This window comes from Mustela nivalis (assembly GCF_964662115.1).
Source record: "Mustela nivalis genome assembly, chromosome: 15".
NCBI classification, from domain to species: domain Eukaryota; kingdom Metazoa; phylum Chordata; class Mammalia; order Carnivora; family Mustelidae; genus Mustela; species Mustela nivalis.
Genome location: NC_139034.1, coordinates 15,826,514 through 15,854,110, shown reverse-complemented (window position 1 = coordinate 15,854,110; position 27,597 = coordinate 15,826,514). Strand labels below are relative to the sequence as shown.

At 49.0% G+C, this 27,597-nt stretch overlaps 1 protein-coding gene across 1 annotated transcript; it reads right to left on the bottom strand.

Annotated features, from left to right (window-relative positions):
- Positions 1 to 42: 42 nt before the first annotated feature.
- Positions 43 to 24,077, bottom strand: ALOX5AP (arachidonate 5-lipoxygenase activating protein). Its single transcript, XM_082700658.1, has 5 exons — positions 23,848 to 24,077; positions 17,044 to 17,143; positions 10,802 to 10,872; positions 6,832 to 6,913; positions 43 to 526 (listed from the first exon to the last, which is right to left on the bottom strand). The coding sequence occupies exons 1-5, from the start codon at positions 23,915 to 23,917 to the stop codon at positions 364 to 366; spliced, it is 486 nt and encodes a 161-aa protein (XP_082556784.1). The 5' UTR covers positions 23,918 to 24,077; the 3' UTR covers positions 43 to 363.
- Positions 24,078 to 27,597: the final 3,520 nt, after the last annotated feature.

The following is a 27,597-nucleotide window of genomic DNA, read 5'->3' as shown; positions in this document are numbered from 1 at the left end:
AATTGTTCACATGTAGCAACAAACCCACAAAAGACTCACCCAGCAGCCTAAAACATGCCTCTGCATTTTATTTTAGGAACACATAAGTGCAGCCACAAAACATCTTCAGAAAGCCAGCTAAGTCAAGAAACATACAGTAACTGGTCAGAATAAGAAATAATGGGGCCACTGCCATTCTCAAGGGGCAGGGCGGACACAAAGGTATTTTCTTCCAGGGAAAACACGGTTAACTCAAGCTGCGGAGTCCAGATGGCCATTAGATTTACAGCTGTCTGAAGAGGAGCTACAGCTTTGCAAGGGCTGAGTTATGACAACTTTCGGTATTGATCCGATGAGAGCGCCGACCCTGCCTTCGGAGGAGAGTCAGGGTATGAGAAGCAGGGGGGAGATGGTGGTGCTTACTGCCTTTATGTAGTTCTCGAAGTCACTTCCGAAAAAGAGGATGAGGTAATAGTTGAATACACCAGCAACGGACATGAGGAACAGGAACAGTATGATTCGTTTCCCAAATATGTAGCCTGGCGTGCTAGAAGAGAAAGAAAACTGTAGAAGCAGCAAAATGACACCAATTTCAAAAAAAAAAAAAAAAAAAAAGTTATCGTCTTTGAGATACATGGGGTTTAAATTAGAGTTCCTTTTACTCTATATGCTTCGTAGGAAAAATGGGAGTTCTCCACTATTATTCGTCACTGAATATATTTCAAAACCAAGCTAAAAAGACTAGACCCCAAACCCCATCACGGTTAGAGCTCTGCTGGGCAGCTTCTCGGTGCTCTCCCGAGTTCCCCGCAGTGTGAAGGCGGAGCGTTCTGTCAGCTGGTCATCAGGCATGCTGACCAAGGATTTGGAACCCCATTGACTTGCGGCTTTTCCGCTCCAGGAAGTACCAGGGAAGCCGTGCTGGCAGTGGGCTCTAACGAGGGACCTAAGTACCTCTATGGGAGGGATACTGGTTTCAGTGAGCCAATAAGGCTGGAGGTATCTAAAAGGTGCTTGGGTGTCTGAGAGGTCAGGCTCGGCTCCTGAGGCTGCTTGGGAGTACCATTATGTCCCCGCTAAGGAGAGTGGGGCCCTTCACCATGGAAGACGGGCTCTTACATTGTAAGTGAATGGAGGGGAAAGAGCTGTTTTAGTGCATTCATATTCTTCTCTCAAAGGCTCTAAATCCTAAACTGCTTAGGCAAATCAGCAGCTGGGGTCAGGAGGCATTTCCCCAGTGATATGAGACCGCTTAATTGTACATAGCGGCTGCCTAGGCCTCCCTCTGCTCCATCCTCTGTGACCGCTGGGGCTGGTTCCATCTGTGCCAGCACTCGCATGTTCGGGAAGTCCAGCCAAATGGCTCGTTAAGGCTGTTAGTAACGACCCCGGCGAGGGGACCCTTTGGTAATCAAGACCGCTCAACAAGAACAGCCAGCTCAGCTAAACAGGTGAGTCGGGGCTGCTGAGCCTGGTTTTTGACATAATCAAGAGAGAGCACAGTTAGGCAGGTTCAATGTGAGAAATTGTATCTTTTGGAATTGGACCCCAGAGGTTCATGCTGTAACTCATCTCTTTCCTGGGCCAGGAGTGTGAAAACCATTCTGCAGTTGACTATCTAATTTCCTTGCTACTCCAAGTGTGGTCAACAGACCAGCAGCATCCACTGGGAGCTTCTTGGACATGCAGAATCTCATGTCCCTCCCTAGAGTCACTGAACCAGAATCGGCATTTGGACACGTCCCTCCTTGACTCACAGGCCATTAAAGCTTGAGCAGCAAGGCTTGCTGCCCCTACCGCTGCTCCTTGGCCAGCTGTGTTCTTCTTTCCTTGGTTTCCTGTTTACAGCCATGCTTATGAAGTGAGACATTCTGTCTCTTTATTTGGGAAGAATATTTGACTCCTCAAGAGAGTGTTATGGGCTGAATTGTGCCCCCCCCCATTCATATGTTGAAGTCCTAACCCAATACCTCAGGACATGATTGTATTTAGAGACAGCGTCTTTAAAGAGGTAATTAAGGTAAAATGGGATCACCGAGGGGGACCCTGACTCAAAAGGATTGGTGTCCTTTTAGGAAGAGTAGGTTTGGACACAGACACACAGACGGAAGACCATGTAGGGACATGGGGCAAAGATGGCCGTCTGTGAGCTGAGAAGGGAGGCCTCGGGAGAAAACGAGGCAGCCAACACCCTGATCTCAGATTTCAAACCTCCGGAACAGTGAAACAATCCGTTTCTGTTTTCTGAAGCCCCCCATCTGTGGTACTCCATCATAGTGTTCCCGGCAGACAAATACAGACAGCTACCTGCTAATGCTGATAAGGAAGTCACAGAGTCTAAGTAAGGGATATGATCTAGCCAGAGAACAGAGGGTTCAGAGAAATTAAATTGTGAAAAGTCAAATATTGTGGTGGCTCAGATTTCTCACATGAATGAGGCCACCATATGCTCATTACAGAAACAAGAGAAAGTGATTTGCAAAGCTGTTTCGGAACGTGCTCGAGATAAATCTGTGGTGAAGGATGAAATGGCAGTGCCTGCTGCTGAAATTGTGGTGTTCCTGACTTTGGGCAGCATTTTTCAAAGGTCTCGGGGCAGATCGCCCCCAAAGAGACCGCTGCGTGGTACCTTAGCGATCCCCAGACCATGGGAAGGGGGCGGGAGGCAGGAGCTCTGCGCATGCGCGTCACCTGCCGGGCTAGGAAGGGTGAACGGAGGTCCCCAGCTCTGGCACTTCATGGACTTCCTTTTTCAGTCTGTCAGACTTGGAGACGGGCTGTGACTCTGGGAGGTGCGCACGGAAGGACCTGCCCCAGGCTCTGGCGAAGCTCGAAGCTCAGGAGAGTGCAGAAGGAAGAGCCGGCCACCTGCTGCCTAATCAGACTTTGAAACTGAAGGCATCTCTTTTATTGTTTGTAAAAGGTGATACATAGTTCCCCCTAAATGGGGTGGGGAAGGTCAGCATGAAGTTAAGCATCTGAGGGACCAGGCCATTTCCATCTGTGACTTCACTGAACCCTCGGACCTACTCCATGGCATGTGGTTAACCTATTTTCCAGGTGGGAAAACAGAGCAGATGGGTTGAACAATGTGCCTAAAGGTCACACAGCCAAGAAGAGGCAGAGTGGGAATTCACACTTGTCTGTGTGAGGCTACAGCCCTGCTCCTTCTGCTTTCCTGAGGGCTCCTTCAGCTTTTGGAGACTAGGATTTTGTGGTCAGTTTTGAAGCAAACATATCCCCCCTTCCAACACACACTCACACAGCACACACACACAAAACCTACATGAAAACATAAAAGAGGTCTTATGACAAACAGTTCCCTCTCAAAGGTGCCTAAAGCTTGGAGGAAAAGGAGCTGTGGTATGAGACAGGTGAGCCCAAACTCAAGGCACCTGAGCTCCAGCCCCAGCTCTCTGCTGTGGGCAAGTTGCTGACCTTTCCTGCCTCACACACAAAAATATATACGTGATGTGGGTAGGAGAAGAAAACTCTATGGTCCCTTCTGGCTTTACAGTTAGGTTCTTTTCAATAAAGAAATGCCACTTTAAACCTGATAACTTCTAAAGTGAAGAAAAACTGTAAGGCCCATGACAGAAAGATACTGAGGCAGTATCTTTCTGTCGTGGGCCTTACAGTTTTTCTTGTTCACCCACAGTTTTACAGTTTGACAGTTTTGTTCACCCACATACCTCCAATAAATCAGGCCCTCCATACATTTTTGTCAAATGAATCACTCTTAGAAAAGAGGCATGAATAGCCTTCAGTGTTTACCAAATTGTGTGTAGAAGTTGTTAAAAATGCATATTCCCTGGGCTCCCACCCCAGAGATTCTGATTCCATAAGTTCAGAGTGAGGCCTAGGAATCTGTGCTTTTAACAAACATCCCAGGCAATTCTGGTGTCATTGGTTGGTGGGTTTCACTTTAGAAACACCAGCCTTGATATCCCTAGACTCACCCCAGGAGTCTAGCTCTGGTGAAGTAACCCCATGGTCCATATTTGAGGAAGGGAGGGCAGGGATTCTAAAATGTTGACACTAAGGGGGAAAATGATTTCGATAGAACAGCACTTTTGAAAACTGTGCCCCTAATTATTTCTATAGGTTTAGTCTTTGGGGTACTGCCCCTGACTCCAGCAGCCCCCGGGCCTCTGTCATGTTCATTATCATCTCAACAAAATGACTTAGTACCTCGCTGTGGGCAGGTGGTCAGTACTTAGTACACGGATGGGGAGTGAATGAGGACCGAGTAAGCAATCAGGGAAGGTGGAGTTGGTTAAGCTGAGTTCATTGGTCTCAAGCGTTGCCAGTCTTTGCCCTCTGAGGGACAGGAAGAGAGGGCAGCCTAGTGCCAGCCAGGGAAGGTAAATAATAAAAGGCAAGTAGTCTTTAATGCCAAACAGCCACTGAACTTAGGCCAGATGGTAGCTTAGAATGAAAGAGGAAGAAACTAAAATTCGTCCTTAACGGCATCTAGAGATGCTACAAACTACCTAATCAAGACAGGGAGAAAGGGTCGGGGAGTAGGATGTAGGACGGAGACGAGGAGCCATAGACTTCTGGGGAGGGTGGGGAGGGTCAAAGGAGGGGACTACATAATCCCAAGAGGAAGAAGCTTTGTTGAGGGAGGTATATCAAGGAATGCCATGCCTACCCAATGGACCAAAAAGGACACTAGAACTTCTGATGCGGTTGGGGCCAAAGCAACTTCTACAGAGGAGCGAAAGATGATTGTGAGCCCAAGGGAGAAATTCCTGGAAGGGTCCAGGGTCCCGCTGAGCAGTATCTTCCTCTGTTGGTGAGCCTAACAAATAAGCAGATCCCGAAGACATTAGGTGGTAAAAGCCTCTGCACAGTCCAAGTGTGACACAGCCCAAGGACAGAGGTAGACATCCACAGTGGAATCCACAGAGGAAGGGTATCAGTTCATAGTTTCCAGAAGGCAGAATTGAAAAATCCCCTTGGACCTAGCGACCGAGGCTCTCAGGCTTGAGGTGGACCTCAAGCTATATTTTGGTCTAGATTAGCATTAGACATTTCATCTGGTACCTATCATTTCTATTGATGACAATAGCTCAGGCCCCTGTATTCGGAAGTAGTGTGAAGCCATGTTTGTTCTCCACAGGAAAGGGAGCCATGATGGATGACTAACAAAGGCTACGCATGCAGGAGAGATGAGAAGGCTCTAATAAACACAGACCAGGGTACAGGGGCTGGTGGCATCATACCTATCTCTCCCGGGAAACACCGGGCCAGCATTTTAGAGGTTAGGCCACTCACGTTTCTATGAGGTTCCGGGGAAATCGAATCATTCTAAGATTTTAAGTCTCTATCTTATTATTTTAGCCACCTCGGTTCGTTCCCTAGCAGTGATTACCTTGAAAATGAAAAGAGCCCGTGGGTAAATGAACACATTCTGTCATGCTCCACAGACTGTCTTAGAATTAAAGCAACATTAAGATCTCAGGCAAGTGATGACAGAGAAAGAGAACAGGGCCTGGGCCAGACCCCTGAGACTTTGGAGAGGAAGACAGGGAGGCCCAGGGAGGCAGCCCAAGAGAGCAGAACCCCCCCCCCCCGCCCCGCTGATTTCACTGATGGACACTCCACCTCTCCTCCACCTCCTGACAACAGGTGATCACCCCGGCAAAGGCAGAATAGAGGTTTTCCAGGGTGGAAGAGGAGAAAGAACATCATTTATGACAGTGTTGATAAGGATAAGAGACATAATGGAATTGTGGTTTTCGAGGATACATTCGAACGCCACCAGAGAGGCATGAAGAAGACATGAGCACTGGAAAGAATTGCTGGAAGGAGAGCCATCCTCCGGGCGGCAGCTCACCATCAAACCCACCCTCCCTCCCTGCCCCCCCCCACCCCAGCCATTTAACTTCACAGGCTCCCAAGGTCCCCAGATGACAGTGCTTTCACCTGCCGACCTCGCGGGATGTCAGAGCCTTTGTCACCGCTGAAGGATGCTATCTGAGCGGAGAGCCCATTAACCACGAAAGAAGGGTGCTATTGTGAAAGACAGAGAGGGATGTGAAACCAGACAAGGGAGAGAAATGGAGGGGAAGGCTGGAGTCCCCGTAGGGGCAGCAGCCTCCCGGAACTGGTAAGAACCAGCCTGCCTCTCAGAGCCCTCCTGGTACCTTAGGAATTCTAAGGAACTGATGGCAGACTAGAACTCGAACATCTCTTCTGTAAGTATCCTCATTTATTTTATGAAAATCCCGACTTCCCAAGGCGGGTGTCGTCAAAGTATGTAAGTGCTGTTCCGGAGCCTTCCGTCTGGCAGCGTCTATAAGCAATGCAACGGGGACGCTATTCACAGACTCCATCCTTTGCCTGTGAGCGCGGACTATTTTTGCAACGTTCTTCCTGCTGGTCCCTGGAAGATCTGTTACTCAAGAGAACGTCTCACAAGGTGCAAGCTTGAGCTCTCGTTTCTTGAGGCAAACAATAAAATGCTTCACTCCCCAGAGGCCTTGGGAAGCCAGACACAGAAAGTCATTCAAGGCCCAGACCCTGAAGGGAGGGCATAGAGGGTGTGGGGTTGCAAGAATGCGCGTGCGGCGCGTGGCGTTAAAGCATCCTTTGTGAGCCCAAGACCATGTGGAGGAGTTGGCTAGTGGGGGCACGAGTCCAGCCCCCCAGCTGCATTTGCAGAGCCCACAAATTCAGGGGATAAAGGATGACGGATGCTACTGAGCCTTCCCCCCCCCACCCTCCGGCCCCAAGGGATCCCACCTGAGCCTTAAATCTTAGGTAGAATATGGTTGTGAGTGGTCGCTCTTCTTGCTCAAAAAGCATGACTCACACCCTGATTCTGAAGCAGTCCCGGTGGCCTACCTCTGAGTTCTCTCCCCCAGGTAGCCGACGAAGTACTTTTGCCTCACGAACAGGTACATCAGTCCAGCAAAGGCGGCGGGAACTAAGCGGAGAAAGGGAGACGCCAGTGTGAGTTTCACAGGTGCCAGAACGTGCTAAGTTTACATAATATTAACACAGTCATGGCACAGCTAATACTGGTGGAAAAATCTAGCTGAAGCCTCGGGTTCCGGTAGTTGGGGCTGATGGGGACTTCAGCAAAAAGCCTACGGCTAGAAGTGACAGTACTGTTACTTTCTATTGGCGTCATGGTACAGTTTACAAAGTGTTTTCCTGCCCATCATCTCATTTGAATCCTTTGCATGTGACCAGTATCATCTTTTCTATTCCAGAGGTGACACCTGGGGCTCCAGTGGTCAAGGAGCATGTGTAAGATCGTCAAGGGGTGTGTGTGTGTGTGTGTGTGTCTGTCTGTCTGTCTGTGTGGTCCTGGGCAGGGCCTGGGAGAGCCAGACCTGAACCCTAAGCCCAGCCTAGGCTGGCTCTCTTAACAGCATACCCTTCCCCTTTGGGCCTCCAGGCAGTGCAATGCTCAGCCTTTTCTGAACAACTGCAGCCAGTTCAGAAAAGATCTCTGGTGGGGATGGGAGAGGCTGTGGGGACACAGTCGGCTGAGCATCCAACTCTTGATCCCGTGTCAGGATCCGGGAGTTTGCTTGAGATTCTCTCTCTCCCTCTGCCCCTCCTCCCGCTTGTGTGCCCTCATGCTCTCTCTCTCTCTCTCACAAATACTCTCTCTCTGTCTCTCTCTCTCTCTCAAATAAATAAATCAATCTTTGGGGAGGAAAAAGATCGCTACATAGGAAGGCTCCCTTTGCCTTCTAGCCCTGTAACAACTGTGAGGAGCAGGAGTCCTGAACCTTGGAGCTGAGAGTTAGAAACTCCAACCCTACAAGAACTACTATGATCAGGAGCTGCCCGCATTTTTCGAAGGCCAAATTGTGTTGACAGAACACTTTCTACATGCCAAGCATTGCTCCAGGCTCTTTGAGTCCTTGGGTCTCCAATCCTCTCAGCCGCCTGATAAAGAGTGCATTACTGTCCCCATTGGGCAGATGAGGAAATTGAGGCCCAAGGAAGTCAGTTTGCCCAGAGTCGCTTACCAGACCAAAAGAGGACAGCCACCTTTTGCTAACCATCATCTCTGTGCCTGGCACATACTGGCTTTCAAAAACGGTTAAATGAACTCATAAAAATCAGGTGAGCCGAGGAAAAGCTTGTTAAAAAGAAAACCACAGGCCCCAAATGGCATCACTTAAGCCAAGTCCCCAGAGCGGGGCTTAATTCCTCAGCTAACTGCCGTTTCAACTTCCCTGAGAAATGCAGTCTTAACACGTAGTCACGAATGTTCTGATGCGAGCCAGTGAAGTAATCGGCCATGTGGGCTCTCTCCTTCCTTCAAAGGAAGATGAGGTAATCTACAGGATAAGCGCCCCCCCACCTCCCACACACTCCTCCCTCCCTCCCTCAAAGGGAAAGAAAGCTTCCCGGAATAGCCCTTTTTTTTTTTTTTTTTTTTGCTAACAACTTTCTTGCCCCACCCTCTTTCCTACAAAAGCTTTCCGTTTTTACAACCCCTGGGAACTCCTCTCTCTTTGTTAGATGGGATACTGCCAGGTTCATGAGTCCTTTGATAAAGCTAATTAGATCTTCAAAATTCACCTGGTTGAATTTTATTTTTTAACAAGGTGGGATTTTAAACCATGTTTGTATGATTTCAAATCTCTATTACCACCACCAGCATGGCACCATCAATAGTAATATCTACTGGGCTCCTACTATTAGGCCTGACTGTAGGAAATTGTCATGTTTGAGGATCCTAAACAGTCAGGCATTGGTAGGTGTATATGGTTCGGTCTGCTCTCTGCCATGCAGCCTGTCAGAGGCTTTATGCACACAGTCTCACTTAATCATCCGGGGAACTCAATTATTCCTGCTTTACAAATGGGGAAACTGAGGCCGGGGAAAGCTGAGTAACAGCCAGGAGTCACACCACCAGCAACAAGTGTCCTCAGAACAATCTCCGGTCTGTCCTCCTCAGATCCGTGTTCTCGCCCCAACTCCACTTTGCCTCCCCAAATATTAGTGTCATGTACCAGGTAAAGCACAAAAGGAACCACTTATGAGGTTCTGCTATTATCTGAAGGTCACAAAACTGCGATAATTCACAAGCTGCCCCGGAAGAAGTCTTTCTTGGTTTGGCCCATCTGGACGGCTCCACTCTAACTTAACTAGCCCGTCTCTCTCTCAGTGGGCCGCGAAACTGAACAAGGGCTGACAGGAGTCAGGGGTGGAAAACAGCTATGCTCACTGCCCTCCTGCAGAGGACAGAGTGTGCCTTGCAGACCCAGGCTGCGCGGAACAGCAGGAAGGCACGTTGGGTTCGAATCTGGACTCGAAAAATCTGAGTTTGAGCAAGCAACTTGTCCTTCTGGGGCTTGGGCTCCTGCTCTGTAAAGTGAAGGATCTGGGCTGGAAGGATCGCTGAGGTTCAAAAAAATTCAGGAATTTACTACAGTCATAAAGAATGACGATGATTGAAAAGGGTTCACTGACGCTTTCATCCCCTAGCAATGCCAATATTTGCTTTGGCTGAAATGCGTGGTTTCAAGGCTCCAAAACACCTTTCCACCCCCTGTGTATTAATCGAGCTAGAACATCTCGAGATTCATCTCTATCGAGTGTCATCTAAGACATAAAAGTGATCGTAACTCCTCGTATAGGCATAGTGTGACTTGATTTTTCAAGTTACACCAGACGTGTTTCTTCTTTCACTCAGGATAGATAGTGGTAAATAAATAGTGAGTAATGACAGCCTTATGGAGCACAGAAGGAGGCCACATGGTGTCCCTGAAGGAGTTTCTGCTGCCATCCCTCACCTCCGTTCCCTGTCGCTGTACCTGATCCTTTTGCTTCTTGGCCCTTCTCACTCTTGGCAATCATTTATCCATTCAGGTCTTCCCTGTGGTTCCTCTCACCAAGTGTCATGGGCTGCACGGCCATCTCTTTATTTATCACTGTGTGTCCAAGCCCAAGGCTTGCCATGTAGAAGGTGTTCAATGTATATGCAGTAGATACATGAATAATGCAGAAGGATACTTACGAGAAGTCCAGGAGTTAGACCTGGGCTCTCATCCTGGCTCCACGTTCACTCACTGAGTGACCTTGAACAAGTTACCTTATCTCCCCGAACCAAAGTGTCCTCACAGACACTAGAGGGAGATATCCCCTCCACCTCCTCTATAAAGTGGACAAGGATGATAAGGATCCCCTAGCCCCTCGGAGGACACGAGTGGCCTTTTCTTAGGTGTGCACCCTGCGGGGCCATGGTGTGGAAGCTGGCCGGGTCACACCAAGCCTCTGCCAGGCGCGATGCCAAGCTCCAAAGACAACCCAAACCCAGGACTCTGGTTTCCATTTCATTTTAAATCAACTCTGGGAGTCAACCTGCTGGAGTCGGGACTGTGGGCTGCTGATAACCCGGGAGAAGGCTGCAGACCTGGAATCCAGCCCGAAGCTCGGCAGACACACGCCCGGCAGAGGACCGCCACGCTGGAAGCTTATTAGCAGACACGCCGAGCGACAGCGGTCTCAGAATAGATCCCTCAGGCGCTCTCATTTATAATGCCCTTGTATCTGAGCGAACGCTGCTTAAGGATTCTGAGTCACATTTAGCCTTAAACCACCCTTATCTGCACAGCCGCTCTCACCCAGCCACCGGGAGCAGGCATTAGCCATGCATAATCGCACCCACTCCTGCTGGGGACACAGCGTGCCAGAAACACCACCCCCAGGGGGTTCTCCCCTCACCGGGCTTCACAAGGCGGAGCTGGAGGTCAGGCAAAGTCTTTTCAACAAAAAGCCTGCACTCGAACCCCCTCAAGATGCACGATTCAGAAAGGGAACAACACCACAGAGAAGCCCCAGTTACCTTGGCTACACAGGAGCCCCGCACTCCAGAGCACAACAAGGAAAGTGGGGTACGCATCAACGCAGTTTTGACTGTAGAATAAAAAGAAAAACAAGGAGGAGAAAAATCGGAAAACATGTTATTGCAGCATACTCGGAAAATCACCTGAGACCCCAGACTGACAATCACCATCACATATGAGGCGCAAACCCCATTCATAATCGCACTTACATCTACCAGTAAGACACGGCTGCCTCATCAGAAATGGGCAGTGGGACGAAGCAAACACATGCTTGGAATCCGTTCATTCCCTTTCTCCGCGAAGCCAACGGGAGACTTGGTTTCTTGATGGATTCATTTTGGCAGGGCTCCTGCTCCGGGCTGTGCCAAAGTGCTTCTTGGAATTGAAAAGTGAGCAGCACAGACAGCAGGGCTGTGGCGGCTGTCAGAATTAGGGGGAGGGTGCAGGGGAGAGGACTTCAACTCAGGAAACCTTTGTCAGCCGCACAAGTCAGCGCAGACCCACAGGCTGGGCTGGGGAAAGGAGAGGTAAGCTACAAGCATTAGAGAAACAAGGGCCGACTCAGAAAAGCTGGTGCCCAGGAAGGTCTCTGGCCGGCAGTGCGATCGCAGCGTGCGGGGCTCAATCCTGGCTCCTGTGGAGGGGCTGTCATCTCACTTCAACCACCATGCTGTTGTCTTACAGGTCCATCTCCCACAAACTCACTGCGATCCTTGGAGGGCACAGGAGTGACTGCTGGCGTTTTCTGTGGCTGCTGGAACCAGTCAGTGGCTTCAATCAAATCATGAAGAGGTCAGAAGTCCAAAGTGGGTCTCACCAGGCTGCAGTCAAGGTGTATCTGCACGGCGGCAATCCTGCCGGGGACTCCAGCCAAGAATCTGTTTCCTTGCCTTCCTCAGCTTCCAGAGATCACCTGCATTGCTTGGCTTGTGACCCCCTGCCAACCCCAAAGACAGTGATGGCCGTTCACATCTTCCTGACACCAACTTTTCTGCCTTCTTCTTCCATATTTAAAAGAACCTTTGTATTACATTGGGGTCTTCCCAGATAATCCAGAATACTCTCTTGATTTCAAGGTCAGCTGGTTAGTGACCTTAATTCCTTCTTGCCATGTAACAGAACCTATTTGTGGGCTCCCGGGGTCAGGACGTGAATGTTTTGGGGGGCCTTTTATTCAGCCTACCACAGCGACTCTCATTTTCACATGAGAAACCAAGATTTGGAGAAGCTGAGTAACCTGCTCAGCACCACCGACCAGAGTCAAGATTCACATCCTGCTCAGGCCAGCTCTAAAACCGGGTCTGTTAGGCTAGATCAGGATCACCGATATACACATCCATGGAAAAACAACCTTCAAAGACGTGGAAGCATGAAAGGATGCGAGGGCAGAGCAATGGGGTGGAAAGGGCACATGACTTGGATTCGGTCCCTGCCCTGACATCCACTAGCTGTTTGTCAATTGCAAAGCAATTACTTTGGACTTTGTTTCCTTACCTGAAAAAACTAAGAGACTGATAGTAGCTCTAAGATCCCACATAAAGTTTAAGAGTTGATGCTCTAATGGGGGGGTGCCCAAGGTGTGGTGCCGGGCTCAGCAGTGTCAGAAGCACCTGGGAACTTGCTAGAAATGCAAATGTTAATGTCTGCCTTGGACCCACAGAATTAAAACCTCCCAGGGTGGGGGGTGGGGGGGACAGCAATCTGTTTTAACAAGGCCCTCCAGGAGACTCTGAAGCATGCTCTAGTTTGAAGACCACTGGTCTAATTTAATTCAAACCGTATGGGTAAAAGCAGAGATGCCATTTGCAAAATATATTCAGCCTTTTATCTGAATTCCTTCCTTAGAGTCCTTCATCAGGATCCTCCTTGATCTCGTTCTCATGCTTTTCCTCCTAAATCAGCTGTGAACTCTTGTTCAGCCTGATAGCATCTCATGCCTCACTACTACCAACAAGAACTCTGGAATGAACAGCCCTTGGTCCATCCCCTGCAGACAACCCAGAGAGGATGGGCTGTGTCCCTGGACACAGGAGTCTTTATGTCCTTCTGATGATCAAAAGATCCTCTAGTGGAGAAGTCAATGAAATTAAAGTTAAGAAAGCAGTGTATCCTATCCTGGGCTCTAGGCACAGGGGAGAGAGCAGAGCTCTGCTGGCCTTGCCAGGTGCCGGGGTTCACTGTGTCTAGTGGACACAGTAGGAACTCTGAAGTTCAGGCGGCAGAACAAATTTATTATTTGGGATGAAGTACTTAGTGAATAAACAGGTCCCGTATACAGCATGGAGCACAAGCATTTTATCTATTACTACATATCAGAGGCACAAAGCCACAGCCTTGGAATTCCGAATGTGATCCATTTCCCTGTTCAAGAAAAAGAGGGAACACATCCTTTGAAAATTTATTAATACCAAGCTCTCTCCTGCCTCCTCATTCTCATGCTTCTATTTTGTTTGTTTTTAAGTACTGGTTTCATCTGGGTGGTACAAAATTTATTTTAAAAATTCTTAATTATCTAGGGAATTTGCTCATTAGAATGGTATAGTATTGTGACATTGACTTAGTCATTCAATCATTCTTCCTATTATCTCAAGTCACCTTGGTCTCCAGTAACAGTGGTCTGTCTGGAGTTAAATGAATCTCTCCCAACTTTAAGAGAATGGGTTCCTCCTTTGGATTTCCAGAATATACCCAGAGTCCCGTTTCACTCTGACTCAAACCAGTCCTTATCTGCTCCAGGATCTCTGACACATCTTCCACCCACAACTCCACACAAGGTGCCCATCCCTGACAGAGGGCTGCCGCTGGGCTGAATTCAAGTAGCTTTGGTCAGTGACGAGGCTGTCCCTGGAGATGGAGCCTAGTGGATGCTCACATGGTTTTTAAAGTCATGAAACCTCGGTCCGCTGTCTAATCAACTACTGACTGAATGTGGGTGCGTTTCCTAGCCTCACTGAGCCTTGGTTTTCCTCATCTAGGAGAGGTGAGGGGAGACATTAGCAATTACCGCCCTGGCTTGTGAAAATAAAATGAGATGAAGCAGTGTCTGACTCATAATGAGCTTCCAATAATTGGTAGCTATTGACTGCTCCAATGTCTTCCTTCTTACAGTCCCTGGTAGAAATGTCTTTCCTGCTGACAAATTATCATTATTCTAAATTTTCTTTTGTAGAGAGTTTTGTGCCATTTTTTCTGCAAGACAAAAATGACAAACCCATCTTGGCTCTCATTTCTTGAGGTCTAACTCTGAGGTGCCTGCCAGATTTGTCAACAATTCCCTGTGCTGCGTTCAATTTGATGCATTACACTATCACTGCTTTCATGGAGAAAAGGACACTTATTTTCCCTTTTATTTTTCTCCACCTTTGGGAATCAGATACTGACATACTTACATAGTGTTTTGTTAGTTTGGATTAACTTAAGTAAACATCACTAATAATTGTAAATTATATCACTACTCATTAATATAATCAAGGCAGGTCTACCACCTTCAAATTATTTACAAACCCACCCAACTTAGAAGAGAGGCTGAGGGGGATTTTGAGTGGTGCAGAGGAGAAAGAACATTAAGGTGGCATTACCGAAAATGTATTTTGTAAAACACTAAATCCTTGATAAAAAATGCATTGCAGAAAAAAAAAAAAAAAATGGGGTGTGTATCTATAGTTTAAAAAAAAAGACTTCCCTTTCTTAGAGAAACAAGAATCGCAATGTTCCTCAGTACATTAAAAGTTCTCAGAAGTCTTGCTGTCCAGAGCTTTTTCTTTGTCTGTAACAGATGATACCAGCCCATGAACTGGTAATCTACGGAACACATGTCAGAAAATTACACTTCTCCAGAGACCCCTCTCCTCTCCACAGCCTGTGCTTGCCTGGCCTCGTAGGGAAGAATCGTGGACCTGTTAACTGAGCTTTTCCTCCTGAAATCAAACTTTGCTCTAGCTGTGCTCCCTCCTCGGGGAACAGAGCTTTGAAGTGTGTTTTATACACCTGAACAGAGAGTCAAGGTTAAGATTCTTTTTGTCTCTCAAACCCTGACTCAGTTCTGCCCTGGTGGGTGACGGGTGATGGAACAGGCCATTAACCGAGGCCAAGTTGGAGCTGATGGGCCACACCTCACTAAAATGTCTGTTCACCAACTGCCCCCCAAATCCGGAACCATCTGTATCCGTCAACAGTCATATTTTAGCCTGAAAAGCATCGGGCTTTTCAGTCCACCAGCACCATTTATCCTGTTATGCTAGTTTTTCTCAATAGCCATGGTCTGGAAACATTTATGATCTCACACCCCATCAACCAGAAGATTTGATCACACAACCTTGTGACAGGTATAATACACACACAGTCCACTTTCAAACTATGTATTAAACTTGAGTAAAGCTTAATTTCTTAGTTTTTAGATAGTGGGATTAAGTACATGTTCTATTCTTTATGCAAATCCCTGGTTCAACTCGCACCCTCTTTGGTGCTTTTGGAGGTCTCTAGACAAGCAACTGCTGGAGAAGAAATTCTGCTGTACCAACCCATAACCCCTTGCCTGTAGCTTCCTGGCAGGTGCAAGCAGACCAGGCGCCCCTGGCTTTTGCAGGCACATAGTAAGTAGCGGGCATCCCCAGTCTTTCTGCCCTTATATAACCACCACAGGCACACCAAGTACTTGCTGCTAGCTGGGTCGGGGAGGAAGTGGTCTTGGTAACAGAACCACAGTGCTGTCTGGGCCAACTTCATCTTACAGAAAATTCTTTTTCTCCACCTGAGCTCCTACCTCTCCACAGCTCCCTCTTCTCCTCATTCTACTCACTCCTCTGTTGTGGAGATGAAGTGGTAAAGACGCGTGGATCGGGGGAGCTGGGCTGCAGCATCCACACCATGGGGACCCCTGGGCAGCAAAAATGCCCCACCCCTCCCCTCTGGCCACTTCTTCTGTCAGGAACCCCACACCATTGCAGAACTTCCAAACCACCCTTCCAAATGACGCAGGGCAGCCACCACCAAAGGGCACTTCTGCAATCTGGGGGCTGGCCCCGGGGGACTGATGTGAGCACAGAGATAGTCCACCCCTGGGGGAAAGGGCAGACACTGAACCGCCTGGCCTGCTCCATTTCTTCGTTGCTGGCAAAATGGAAACCTAACTTCATACACTGAAGGCTCAAGTGTTAAAAAAAAAAAAAAAAAAAAAATCCCTGGAGGTAGTTCAGAAAAAGATTTCCTCGAGATCTGACTGCTGGAGTGACCCTGGTAAGGACTGCTTAGTCTGAGGACAGAAGAGGACAGCAGTGACGAGGGCCCAAGAGAGGGGGAGGTCTTGGAGGGACTGCGGACACTCAGGAGCAACCTGAAGGCCCAAGCCCAAAAGACGAAGGGCCCAGACAGGGTGAGGGGACCTGGACATCAGCCTGCGGTGATTTCCTTAGGTGTCCACAACTGCCCTTCTGGAAAGCTCTCTGGGGGCCCTCAGAGTCACTTCTGAGTTACGACGGAAGGCCAGCTCCTTAGCCAGCTCAGAGCTGAAGACTTCCCCTCTGACCAGCCCCTCCTCTTCACAGGCACAGAGAGGCAGACAGGCCACTGCCTGAAACTGCTGTTCAGATACATTCTGCATAAAGGAAAAAATGAGCGTTGGAATAACAGCCATCCAGATTTGCATCCCAAATAATTCCCATCTCCTTCACTGCACCGTTCAGGTGTCTTCAAGCAGCTTTTTTATTCAAAAGTAAAGAATGAGAAGGGGAAGGGGAACCAATTGCCCAGGTCCCCCCTTCTCACTGTCCTTGTTCTGGTTGCTCAAGGAGACCAGGCCTTATGAAAGGTCCTGCCACACCTCCACATATGTCCACTGAGTGGGACACAAGAGGCAGAGCCAGCCAATGAGTAATGGTTGGTTCATGGTAGCACCTGTGGACTAATTCCCCCGGAAACTGGTAACACTCTGACCACACTGGCTCAGGGTTTCTGGAACCAGGGGAAGCCGTGGCGATTGCACGACTCCCCACTCCCAACCCTGGTACGCCCAATTCTTTCTTTAAACACTAGCACTTATGAAGATGACAGAGGGTCCCACAAAGCCATCCCCACTCCCACCCCCAGCTGAGCTTCAACCTTCCCGGGGACTCTGCCTCCCGTGGCTCTCTGAAGGTTGGCCCAGACATTCAGGTAGCCTCGAGAGTGGTCTTCACTCTGGCAAGGAGCCCCCGATGCCTAGGGCCCCACTCTGCTGGTTTGCAGTATCAGGGTTTAGACTCACTTGGCAGTGTAGACCCGCTCAAAGGCAAGTGTTCCCGTCCTCTGGAAGCTCCGCCCATTGTGTGTCTTGCTTTCATGCTCCACCTTGTGGGCAAAGAACCCTGGCAGAGGGAAAAGTATGGATCTGGTTTATAACAGGCATGTTCATGAGCCTGGCGTCCCATTTTTTTTTTTTTAAAGATTTTATTTATTTATTTGACAGAGAGAGATTACAAGTAGGCAGAGAGGCAGGCAGAGAGAGCGAGGAGGAAGCAGGCTCCCTGCTGAGCAGAGAGCCCGATGCGGGACTTGATCCCAGGACCCTGAAATCACGACCTAAGCCAAAGGGAGCAGCTTAACCCACTGAGCCACCCAGGCGCCCCACATCCCATTATTTTACTAGAACATTTAATGTTCCCTCTGTGTGCCCTCCAAACCGCCTAAATGTCTTCCATCAAATGTCACTTACCAAAAATTCATTCTGCAGCTATCTCTACAAATTACTGCATTTGGTGATGGCGAAGCCCTCCAAGACACAGCCCCCCACTTTCAAGGATCTTTCAGTTGAAGGAAATAAACACACAGAGCAGAAATTGTACTCTAGTGATTCACGTGAAGACAGAACTGACTGAGAACATGAAGCCGTCGAGGGTCCAAGAAGCAACTTAATTCAGTGTTGGGTTCACAGAGGAATCCCTACAGGCGACCTCTAGGGTAAGATCTGCAAACAAGAAGGAATTAGCCAACGAGATGGAGGAAGCAATGGAGAAGATCACCCCACTCGAGTGCGATGCAATGTGCAAAGGCACAGAGGCAAGAACTGTCTTAAGTTTGCTGTCTGGCTTACAATGGGGGAAATCGACAGCAGGGAGTGGAAACTGGCCGAATTACAAATGAGGCCAAAGAGGTAGATGGTGAATTGTTCTTTCAAAGACATTTTTCTTTGTTACTTGCCATGTGCCAGACCCTTAGCTTGCATCAGAGAACAAAACGCACCAAGAACCTTAGCCTGAGGAGCTTATGTGCCAGCAAGGGTGGGAGAGGAGACAGACCATAAGACAGTGAACAAAACACTTGTGTTAAAATTGCACAGTGTGCCAAGCCGTGGACAGAAGAGCAGGCAGAGGGGAGATGAGAGCCATGTTAAGAAAATTAGAACTTATTCCCATCTCACAAGCAACAGGGGGTCTCTGGCAGGTGTAAGCTGAGGAATGGTGTTAAGCAGAGAGCCTTCTGTCTTTTGCCAGGTCAGGGTCTACGACAGAAGGAAAATAGGAGGGAGCTGACTAGGATGGCCACGGGATGTGAGGGGTGCCGAGGGGCCAGAATCTCAAGCGTTTGTCTATAGACTGGGGTGGGGGAGGGGTGGGAATGAAGGTCTCTATCTCCTCCCCTCCCCCCTGCCCTGTGATATTCCTTTACTCCAATTTTGAGAATATCAGGGATCTTACAGGATTCCTTTTCATCAGCTTCCTATCAGTTTCCTCAAAGAGATGTCAAACGGATGCCTTATCAAGGGTGTCTATGAATAAAAGCTTGCCCTGGTTTTCTTTGGGGCAAAAGTACAGCCCCACCCTAGCAACTGTCTGGAACAGAGCTACAGGGCCACTGGTCTGAAGGGTACAGCGGCCAACTCTCCAGCAGATGCCTGACCTCTGCTCCCTTACTAGGCATTGCGACCACGGCTGCAAAGTCGGCAGTGCTGTCCCCACCTTATAGACAAGGACACAGTGACTCAGGGAGGGCTGATAGCTCTCTCGGAGTCACTCCACTGGGGAGCAGTGCAGCTGGGGATTCAAGTCCGGGGGCTGGGGGAGCCTCTGGGGGTGGTGTTTTCCCTATTACTGTCACACTGAAGCTCAGCACGGGGTTTCCATCAGCCACAAGGGGCGGAAATATACATCTGTCTATTCTGAATGTCTCTTTGGACCACAGAACGCAGTAGAAAATTCTTACTATTGCCTTTCCAGAACCCAGTGGGACGGCCATTGCCTCTGAACATGACACAGATATTAAGAAAGTCAGAGGTCATTTCTGCCACCAGCCGTACCACGGGGCTGTACTGAGCATCTGCCTTTCTTCTTTCTCCCCTCGCTCAGAGGAACCAACCCCTTCTTCTTTGCCAGGGCTTGCCCTCTACCTGTGACCTTGAGCCCATTCCTGCCACCCCTTCGGCCCTGTTTCATCCGTGTTCTCCCCATTTCCTGAACCTTCCCTCTCTTTCATCCTCCGTCTCTTGACCCTGGAAACAGATTCTGATCTTTCCCACCCATCAAATGAAACTAAAGCCAGTCTGCCCCATTCCACTAGGCTGGACCTCTCCTCCTGCATAGCTAAACTTAAAAGCATTTGGATTCCTTTGCCTACTCCTCACCGCCTACTCACACCCCCCCCATCCGCCAAATTATCCTCCACAGTGTCACAGAAACCTCTCGTGCAGAGACCATGAGCACGCTTATCTTGGCCAGCTGTGGATGGTAGGCCAAACCAGAGAGAGAGAGAACCAGAGACACGGAGAGAAAAGGCTGCAGGCCATCCCTGAGCACCTACCACACACACTAGGCCCCCGCTGGCTCGGGTGTTCTATACAGTGCCTCGGACCAGCACATATGGAAGTTATCATAGCTCCACATCTCTGTTGAGGAAACTGAGAGCCAGAGAAGCCAACTAACTTTCTCAGGATCGCATAAGAAGATCTGGAGAATTCAGCGAAGCACAAAGTTAATAGGCACCAGCAGACAGATACAAGTGTTCAAAGTATAACACGCCAATGATTATTTTCACAGAATTGCTGTCTGGATCCCAGGAAATATTTCCCTGGACATCAAGCATCCATCATCTGCATCTTAAAGAGCACGGGGCAAGATGGGAGGGAGGGGGCAACCCAACAACAAAGGACCCCGGAAAACAAGTCAGCTGAGAAGTGGTACACTGAAAGCAGGATGGTATAGCTGACTCCGTAATCTAGAGGCACCAAGCATAGACCAAGCTTTTCCAGAGAAGAGAAACAGGACCAGTGGATGGAAGTTATAGGGCAGTAGGACTTCTCGAAGGGTGTGCATTTGAATAAATGTATCTGAGGCAATATACACAGCAGAAGCATCTACTTTTTGGAAAGGGTTTGAATCCCAGTCTCACCACTACTGGCTCTAGGATTTTCAACCAATGGTCTAGCCTCTCCAAGCCCTACATGGCTTCTCTGCAGAACAGGAATAATAATAGTGTATATTCCAGGGGCTTCAAAGATTCAGTGAGGCATTATTGCCAACACAAAGCTCTGTGTTGGCAATAATACCTCAAGACACCCAACGAGGAGAAAGCAAGCGAGGTAGGTCGTGAGCTCTCTAGCATGGGAGAGTTCAGGTAGGAGCTGTTGAGAATGGCATAAATAAGATTTCTGCTTTGGGGCACTTCATGAGTCCTGTTTCTAGAGCCCATTCAACCCTAGGTTGGGTTGTAAGGTCTTCCAATATGGTGCCCATGAGATTAGTTAGGAGTCTTGGTGTTGGGATAGGAGTACCAGGGATGGTGTGGGAAGGTAGGCGCTCAGTACCAGCTCTATATCCTTCCTTATCACTATTCTCACAAACCCTTGTGTCTGTGGGGCCATCATGTTTCCCCTACTTCTTGGCTTCACGGTGAGAAGAGAGTGAAGGAGAGAGGATGATGCCAATTCCCACCACCTTTCCCTACAACCAGAAGGGCTGTGGGAATAGCTCTCCTGCTAGAGGACATCTTTTCTCTGCTATTGCCATTCAGACTTCCATGCACCAGGCTCAGTGCCCTTCCCCCCAGCTCACCCTCTCCTCTCAATCTCATTAGCTTGGCTTCCTATGGAAATCACTTTCCCCAAAACTGTTTTTTCAGGTTTGCTGCATGTCAGCGCTGCTGGCACCTTGGCAGAAGAAGCTGGAGGCTCTCTGAATGCTATTCATAGGAAACGCCTCTATCTTTACTCCCTGGGAAACCAGGCTTTGGTGGTTCTGGCCCAGCTCTCTCGGAACGATGTATTTTCAACTCGTTCTGTGCTTCCAAATCTGTGTTTTGCTGGATCAAGCTGGAAGAGGACCCCAGGTTCAAAGATCTTGATAACTACAGAATGTTTAAGAGTCAGAGGAGGAAGTTCCCCCAGGCGTGGCTGTGTGGCCTCTTCCCAGGAACTGAGGTTCACACAGGGTACAGAGACCTTGGATATCATCATGGACACAGGTGGACAGGACCTCTTTGTCTCGGGACAAAGACAAAGCTTATGGCACCTGGCAACAACATGTAAATATTCCTTAAAACTAACAGGAAGGGCTCAAAATGACATTTTGCAGGGCAGGAGGAGAGAGGCACAGTTTTGCATATTTTCTGAACTCTGTAAGGAAGACCTATGGTTACAACATTGCAGTTATTTAGAATTGCAAAGAGAGGCTCTGGGCATGCACTTGAACCTTTGTGTTTACCTGAAAACTCATGGTGCAAGCAAGCACAGATGTTCTCTCCCAAGTCATTGGAATTTTCCTTGTTCCCCGACATGGGCATATTTTACAGTTACAAATAAAAGGCAGACCTCACACAGTGATCTCAGCATCACATGGTAGTCGGAGGTCTCTGCCTCAGAGGGGAGGGTGGCTAGGCTGCTTCTGCGGCTTCAAAAGAGCAGTCGGTTGTCCCTTCCCCAAGCAAGGGTGTGCCTGAGCTCTACAAAGTCACCCTTGGAGCCATGTTGCCCTAGCGGCTCAGGGCGGGTGGGGGAGGGCAGAGGACAGGATGTGGCTACCATGTAGGGTCTGCTCAGCCTGAAAAAGTCTCCAGTCCAACAATGGGAGCTCCACTCAAACCCATACTTGTATCTCCCCATCAGGAAGACTCCATCCCACTCCTCAGTTGGTGGACCTCTATTAGCGAGGCCACTGGTGTTCTGTCACTATCTATCTGAAATGGCCTGTCAAAAGTCAAAGCCCTTAGACTGTGGTTGTTAAGACTCAGACATTCAGCCAACTATAATCTCTCCTTCCGTACTGTACCAAGGAAGAAGACTTAATCTCACTGCCAAAACCAATTAGGAACTCACCATCCCTCTTCAAGTCCAATCAGGGTTTGTTCTGCCACTATGGGAAAAAGCCCCAGACCCACTCCACAGACCAAGGGTGGGTTCTGCATCTCCAGGGAGATGAAGAGACTCTGTACTCACAACAGGACACTCGGCAGCCTCCCCCAAGTCAGCTCTGCACTGAGAGGGAGCGGCTCAGGGTGAGCGCCAACTCTCCAGCTAGGTTAGTCCCATCCACACAGGCCGTGGGAAGGTCAGTGGTCCCCAGTCCACTGGCATTGTTGGCAAAGATGATGCTTATCAGGGGAAGAGCCAGAGGGAAGACCCTACACAGAGCTGAAAAAATCACTGCCCACCCCCCCACCACCCCATGCAAAACTGCCTCCACAGACACCAGAAGGGTCTTGGAATTCTTCCTGTTGACCATGGCTGGCCATCTGTTCTCACTATCTTTTCCCTTTCTGGCGGGTCCGCACCAGCGCTGTCCCCATAAAGCCAGGACACTGCCTGGCACGGTGGGTCCTGCGAGGCGTATGCAGGTTGAATAAATGAATCCCTGACTGATATGCAAGACCAAGGGCACTCATGGTCGCTGCATGAAACTGAAATGGCTTGAGGAACGGCAACCTACACAATCCCTTGGCTCCGTGATGAGCATCATGAGCAACTTGATGGCGTGGATTTAGTACGAAAATGTTTGGGTCAAAAAGTGGCCAACTGTTGTTCCATATAGGAAACCTACTGGGAGAATGCAAAGTTGGGCCTCTCTGGTGTGGGGAGGTCTCAGGGAAGCCTTCCTCTAGGGCTCAGAAGCCGAAACCGAAGCCTTTGTCCACATTCAAGCTGGGAGAAGGTTGGGGGAGATAACAGGATATCCCACATCGGTTAAATACTGAAGTTTCCCAAGTGTGACAGTGTGGGGACATGCAGTAATGACCATTAGGTTACAGCAGCTGCCCTTAGTAATCACTCTTCTTTTTTCCTCTGTCTTAATAAACTACAATACATGAAGCCACTGGCAATACTTCTCAAAACTGTCTGTGGCAGTCTTAACTCAGAAGTCTAAAGAGAAAATTCTACACAGTCTTGGCTTTTTCAGGTCTGCGTCCCTTACTTGGTTTTTCAAGTGCCAGCACGGTTAATGGAAACGCAAACCCCACACAAGAAAAATGCTTCCTCTCTCTATGTAAATATATCATGCATAGGAAAAATGCTTCAAAATGGTACATTGTTAGAAAAAAAAGGAAGTATTACAAGGGGGAAAAAAAAGAACAACTCATAGATAAAATAATGGTAAGGTGATTTCTCCCTCCCGCCTTCCAAATTCACATTTCTTCTCTTTTTAAGCCTACAGGTGACAGATAATCCCAGCTGCATTGAAGTCAGCCCAGCTCCACTTACCAAAGCCCAGTGTCTGAGTAAAGATGTACTTTACTTTCCCCATCTAGGCTTCTTGCCTCCTGCCCTGTCTCCAGTCACTGTAATTAATGGTTCAAATGCTGCTCACAAGACACTTCAATCGGGGTTTGGAGAAAATCTCTAGGTTGCTGACCTGGTTCTGCAAACACGGTTAGTTACCACCATGAAAGTGAAAGGAATACCAGCAGAAGGAAAACCCCAAAGGCAGGCACACACCGATACATTCAAAGAACAAGAAACAAATAACGAATAAGGCAAAAGTGGGCCAAAGTGCACACAGACACAGAGACCTGTGTGAGCCTGACTTTACAGCAAGAGGCAAACAAAATCTGCCCTTGGCCCCCCTTCTGAGTGAGGACCTCCCCTTACCGTTCTGGACCACACTGATGAGGGTGACGATGGCCAGCAGGACGATGTTGCCCACGGCTTCTTGATCCATGTTTGCTTCGGGCTCCCCAGGGAGGACTGCTCGCGTCTGGTGGCGGGCACCCAGGCCTGCGCCGTGCAGAAAGGGGAAGTGAGGGCCCGCATGCTGTCTTTCATCATTAGAATTTCTGAAGGTCCCAGCACAGTTACACAGTGACTTCTTCTTTCTGTCTCTCCCTCTCTCTCTCTTTATTTTTTTTTTCAGTAGCCACCAAAGCACCCTGGCTCGTGTGACCTGCCAAGAGAAGCAAAGCTTGGAAGAGAAGCAGGAAGGGAAGAAAAAATGAAGCTTGGGTTTTATTTATAGAGCACCCAAGAGATCTGGGTTTTGAGTGCTGCCTTTCTTTTCTTGAATTCCCAGGGGAAAAAAATACTTCACATACGGCAGGGTCCAGGGTGACAGCCACGTAATAAAGGCTGGATGAATGAATGAATGAATAAATGAGGGGAGGGGAGAGACAAGCTGACATCTCCATTTCAACAGAAAAAAAAAAAAATGCAACAAGAGAAGTAAAACTAAACCAAAGAATTTAGATAAGGGCAGAAATGAGGATACGAATGACCCATAAGGAAAACTTCCAAACGGGCAGTGTTACTAAACACCGTAGCTGGCTCCCCAGAGGTCATTGTTGAGACGCCTTTCTGGAGTCTTTTCAATGTCATGGTAAGAGTAGAGAGAAGGGGTAAGAGTGAGCCTGCTGGGTAAGGTAAGTGGTTGCCTGGTATTTTCCAGGATAGCTTTCTCCGTGTAAATGGCAGTTTCTCGGAAGCGACACAGAAAATGCAAGATTCCTGCAATCTTCAGCCCAGACTCAACAACCAGTTGGCAGTGATTAAGAGGAGCTTTTCTTCATGAGAGCATGAGCCACGAAGTTGGTGGCAGCAGGGAACTGGCAGCTTGAGCGTCCTCTATTCAACGGAGAGAGACAGAGGTCCAGAGCTTGGACATGTGGAGGGCTATGACAAGGGCAAGCCAAACAAGGTCTTGACCCTCGGGAGTCTTCTCTGAGGGCCGGGGGCACTCTGCCAAGTGCGATGTCACAAGATTGGTTTGGTTTGGGGCTCAGCACCAACCAGATTTGCATATTGATTTTGATGAGATCTTATTTGTACGGGAGATCTGGTAAGTTTCACTGGCTGCTTAAGTCCCAGGAGATAAGGAGCCTGACCCTGGTGAAGAGGCAGCCTTTCGAGTACTCATCATAACTAAAGACAATGCATTAGAAGTGAAGGCTGGTCCCTTTTAAAAGCACTCCAGTTGCAAACAATAGACACTTAGCTCAAACCAGCTTGGGCAAAAAGGGAAATTGATTGGCTCAAAAAAATCCAAGGAACTGAACAACCGGAAGTGGAAAAGAGCAGAGATGTCTGTGGCTGGGCCGTGGAGACCAGGCCTTCTCTCTCTCTCTCTCCCGGAAAGAGTTCTCTGTCTCTCACTGTATCTCTTTCTCTCTGAGCTTTCTTTTGGTTTGTCAGCTTTATTCTCTCTGCACACCACGTGTCTCCACAGTGTAAAGGACCGACTTCTCTCATCTAAATTCTCAGAACAATCTCATCGGCCCTGGCTAGTCACATATCATTCCTAGGACAACCAGATGGCAGGAAAATGAAAGAACCTGGTAGTTTCCATAATTGTCATATGTTGAAGGAGATCATTCCCTAAAGAAAGATTGGGCGTTGGGTGGGGGTGGGGAGTGGAGGGATGCCCGGGTATATCTCCCATCATGCCACGATTGCCCACCACTTAAAATTCCACATCAAAACACCCAGTTATTTATTTATTCATTTATTTCTTTTGAAATTGTATTTATTTATTTAACTGACAGAGAGAGAGAGAGACAGCAAGACAGGGAACACAAGCAGGGGGAGTGGGAGAGGGAGAAGCAGACTCCTGACTGAGCAGAGAGCCCAATGTGGGGCTCAATCCCAGGACCCTGGGAGCATGGCCCCAGCTGAAGACAGACTCTTTAACGACTGAGCCACCCAGGTGCCCTGAAACACTAAGTTATTAAAGAAGCTTTTCTATCACTCAGCCTGTTGGTTTTAAGGCTCAGCCTAGCCTCCTTCTTGCTCGTGTGTGTGTGTTTATGGCATGTAGGTGGGCAACGTCATTGGCAGCACATAAAAAAACAGCACCCACAGAATCCAACGAGGCTTCGGGAATCATCCCAGCCTGGGTTCCTGGAATGCAGGAACCCAGGAAGGGGCAGCCTCTTCTCCTGCTTCCCAAACCTCCAGGGACCCCACAAAATTGGGGGGGGGGGTGAGGTCCGGTGGGCCCGGGCTGGATGCGGGGAGGTAGGGGTGGGTAATGGCCTGCCATTTCCACTTTAGGAGGCAGGAGGGCCCTGGCAGGAGGTCTGGTAGCTGCGCCCCCCTCCGTGGGGGCCCTCCACATCCGTGCTCCCTGGAGTCACCCCGCCAGGGCGGACAGCACGTGCCGATGGAGCGAGTCCACTTCACCCGGGAAGAACATTTTAATAGTCAGCTGCGAGGGCCATTAAATTACAGCGCGCACATTAAGATTCTGGCTGCCGCCGCAGAGGAACACTTATCAGAGGTGAAGCCTCTGGAAATGCCATTCATCTCAATAGAGAGCTGCTGAGACAGAACAAAAAGACGAGGGGCGCCAGGGGAGCGGGGGAGGGGAGCGCAGCGGCCCTGCTCACCATTCCCCTTCCTAACAAGATGGTCTCCTGCCCTGCCAACGGTCCTGACAGGGCCCAGCCAGGCCGGACCAGGCACAGGACTGTAGCCCCGGGCAGCTTTCGCCTTTGCTCCTCAACAGGGGCCTCTGGGGACGGGTCACCCACAAACCAAAGGATAAAACTGGGAGGCAGAGGGGTTAAACCACAAGCCCAAGGACACACATGCACGAAGGACCAGAACCAAGATTCAAACCCAAGCTTGTCCTAGCTTCAAAGTCTGGGTCCTTAACCACTCTGAATGCTGCTCTTAGAGCTTCTGGAATAGTTTTTGGAGCTCAGGACTCCGTGGTCCTTCCGCATGGCCCCCAGCCCTTAAAGAGAGATGTTTAAAAAGAATGGAAAGGAAAACAGATACATGTCACAGGAAATAACAGATTCTCCAGCCCCCCCACCCACTGTTGGTAAAGGTGGTTTAACAAGAACTATCCCTACCCCCTACCTCCCTAGCTCCCCCATCCCCAGCTCTTAGCTGTGAGCCTACCCCTCTGCTCCCAGACCCCTGCTCCCCCACCTCCCTGATCATGCCTGTGCCGCACTTACAGAGTGTGACAGGTTAGTTAGACAAATGTGCTGGGAGTCGGGAAGGATAATTAGCACATTCATTAATTAGAGTACTGCTAGTAGTTTGACTGTGAAGGACAACCATTTGTCAACAGAGATCAGGACAGCTGGGGCCAAGCAACCACTCAGGGCGGTAGCAATCCAGAGAAGGCAATAGCACTGACCAGCTGCTATAAAAAACATAGGAGCTGCTCACACACTTAGCGGCAACAGGCTCCGTCACCATGGCAACGTTGGGCCACTTCGTCAGGCTGTCAAACCACAACATTCACATATCCTTCATCTCACCTCAGGTGCTTGTTGCTGTTTTGGGACATCTCTTCCCTTCGCTTTCTGCACAGGCTTGCCCTCTGTGTCCGTTAGCACAAGGCTTTCCCTGGACTGGACATTAATGTTGGGAGTGAGGGAGCAAGTGTGGAATTCT

What these genes read in the sequence shown, in the direction of transcription:
- ALOX5AP (XM_082700658.1), bottom strand. Translation starts at nt 23,917, where the DNA reads ATGGATCAAGAAGCCGTGGGCAACATCGTCCTGCTGGCCATCGTCACC. An exon ending in CATCAGTGTGGTCCAGAACG is followed by an intron (nt 17,144 to 23,847) that starts GTAAGGGGAGGT and finishes TCCCTCTGCCAG; the next exon opens with GGTTCTTTGCCCACAAGGTG. An exon ending in GGGGCTCCTGTGTAGCCAAG is followed by an intron (nt 6,914 to 10,801) that starts GTAACTGGGGCT and finishes TTCTCCGCTTAG; the next exon opens with TTCCCGCCGCCTTTGCTGGA.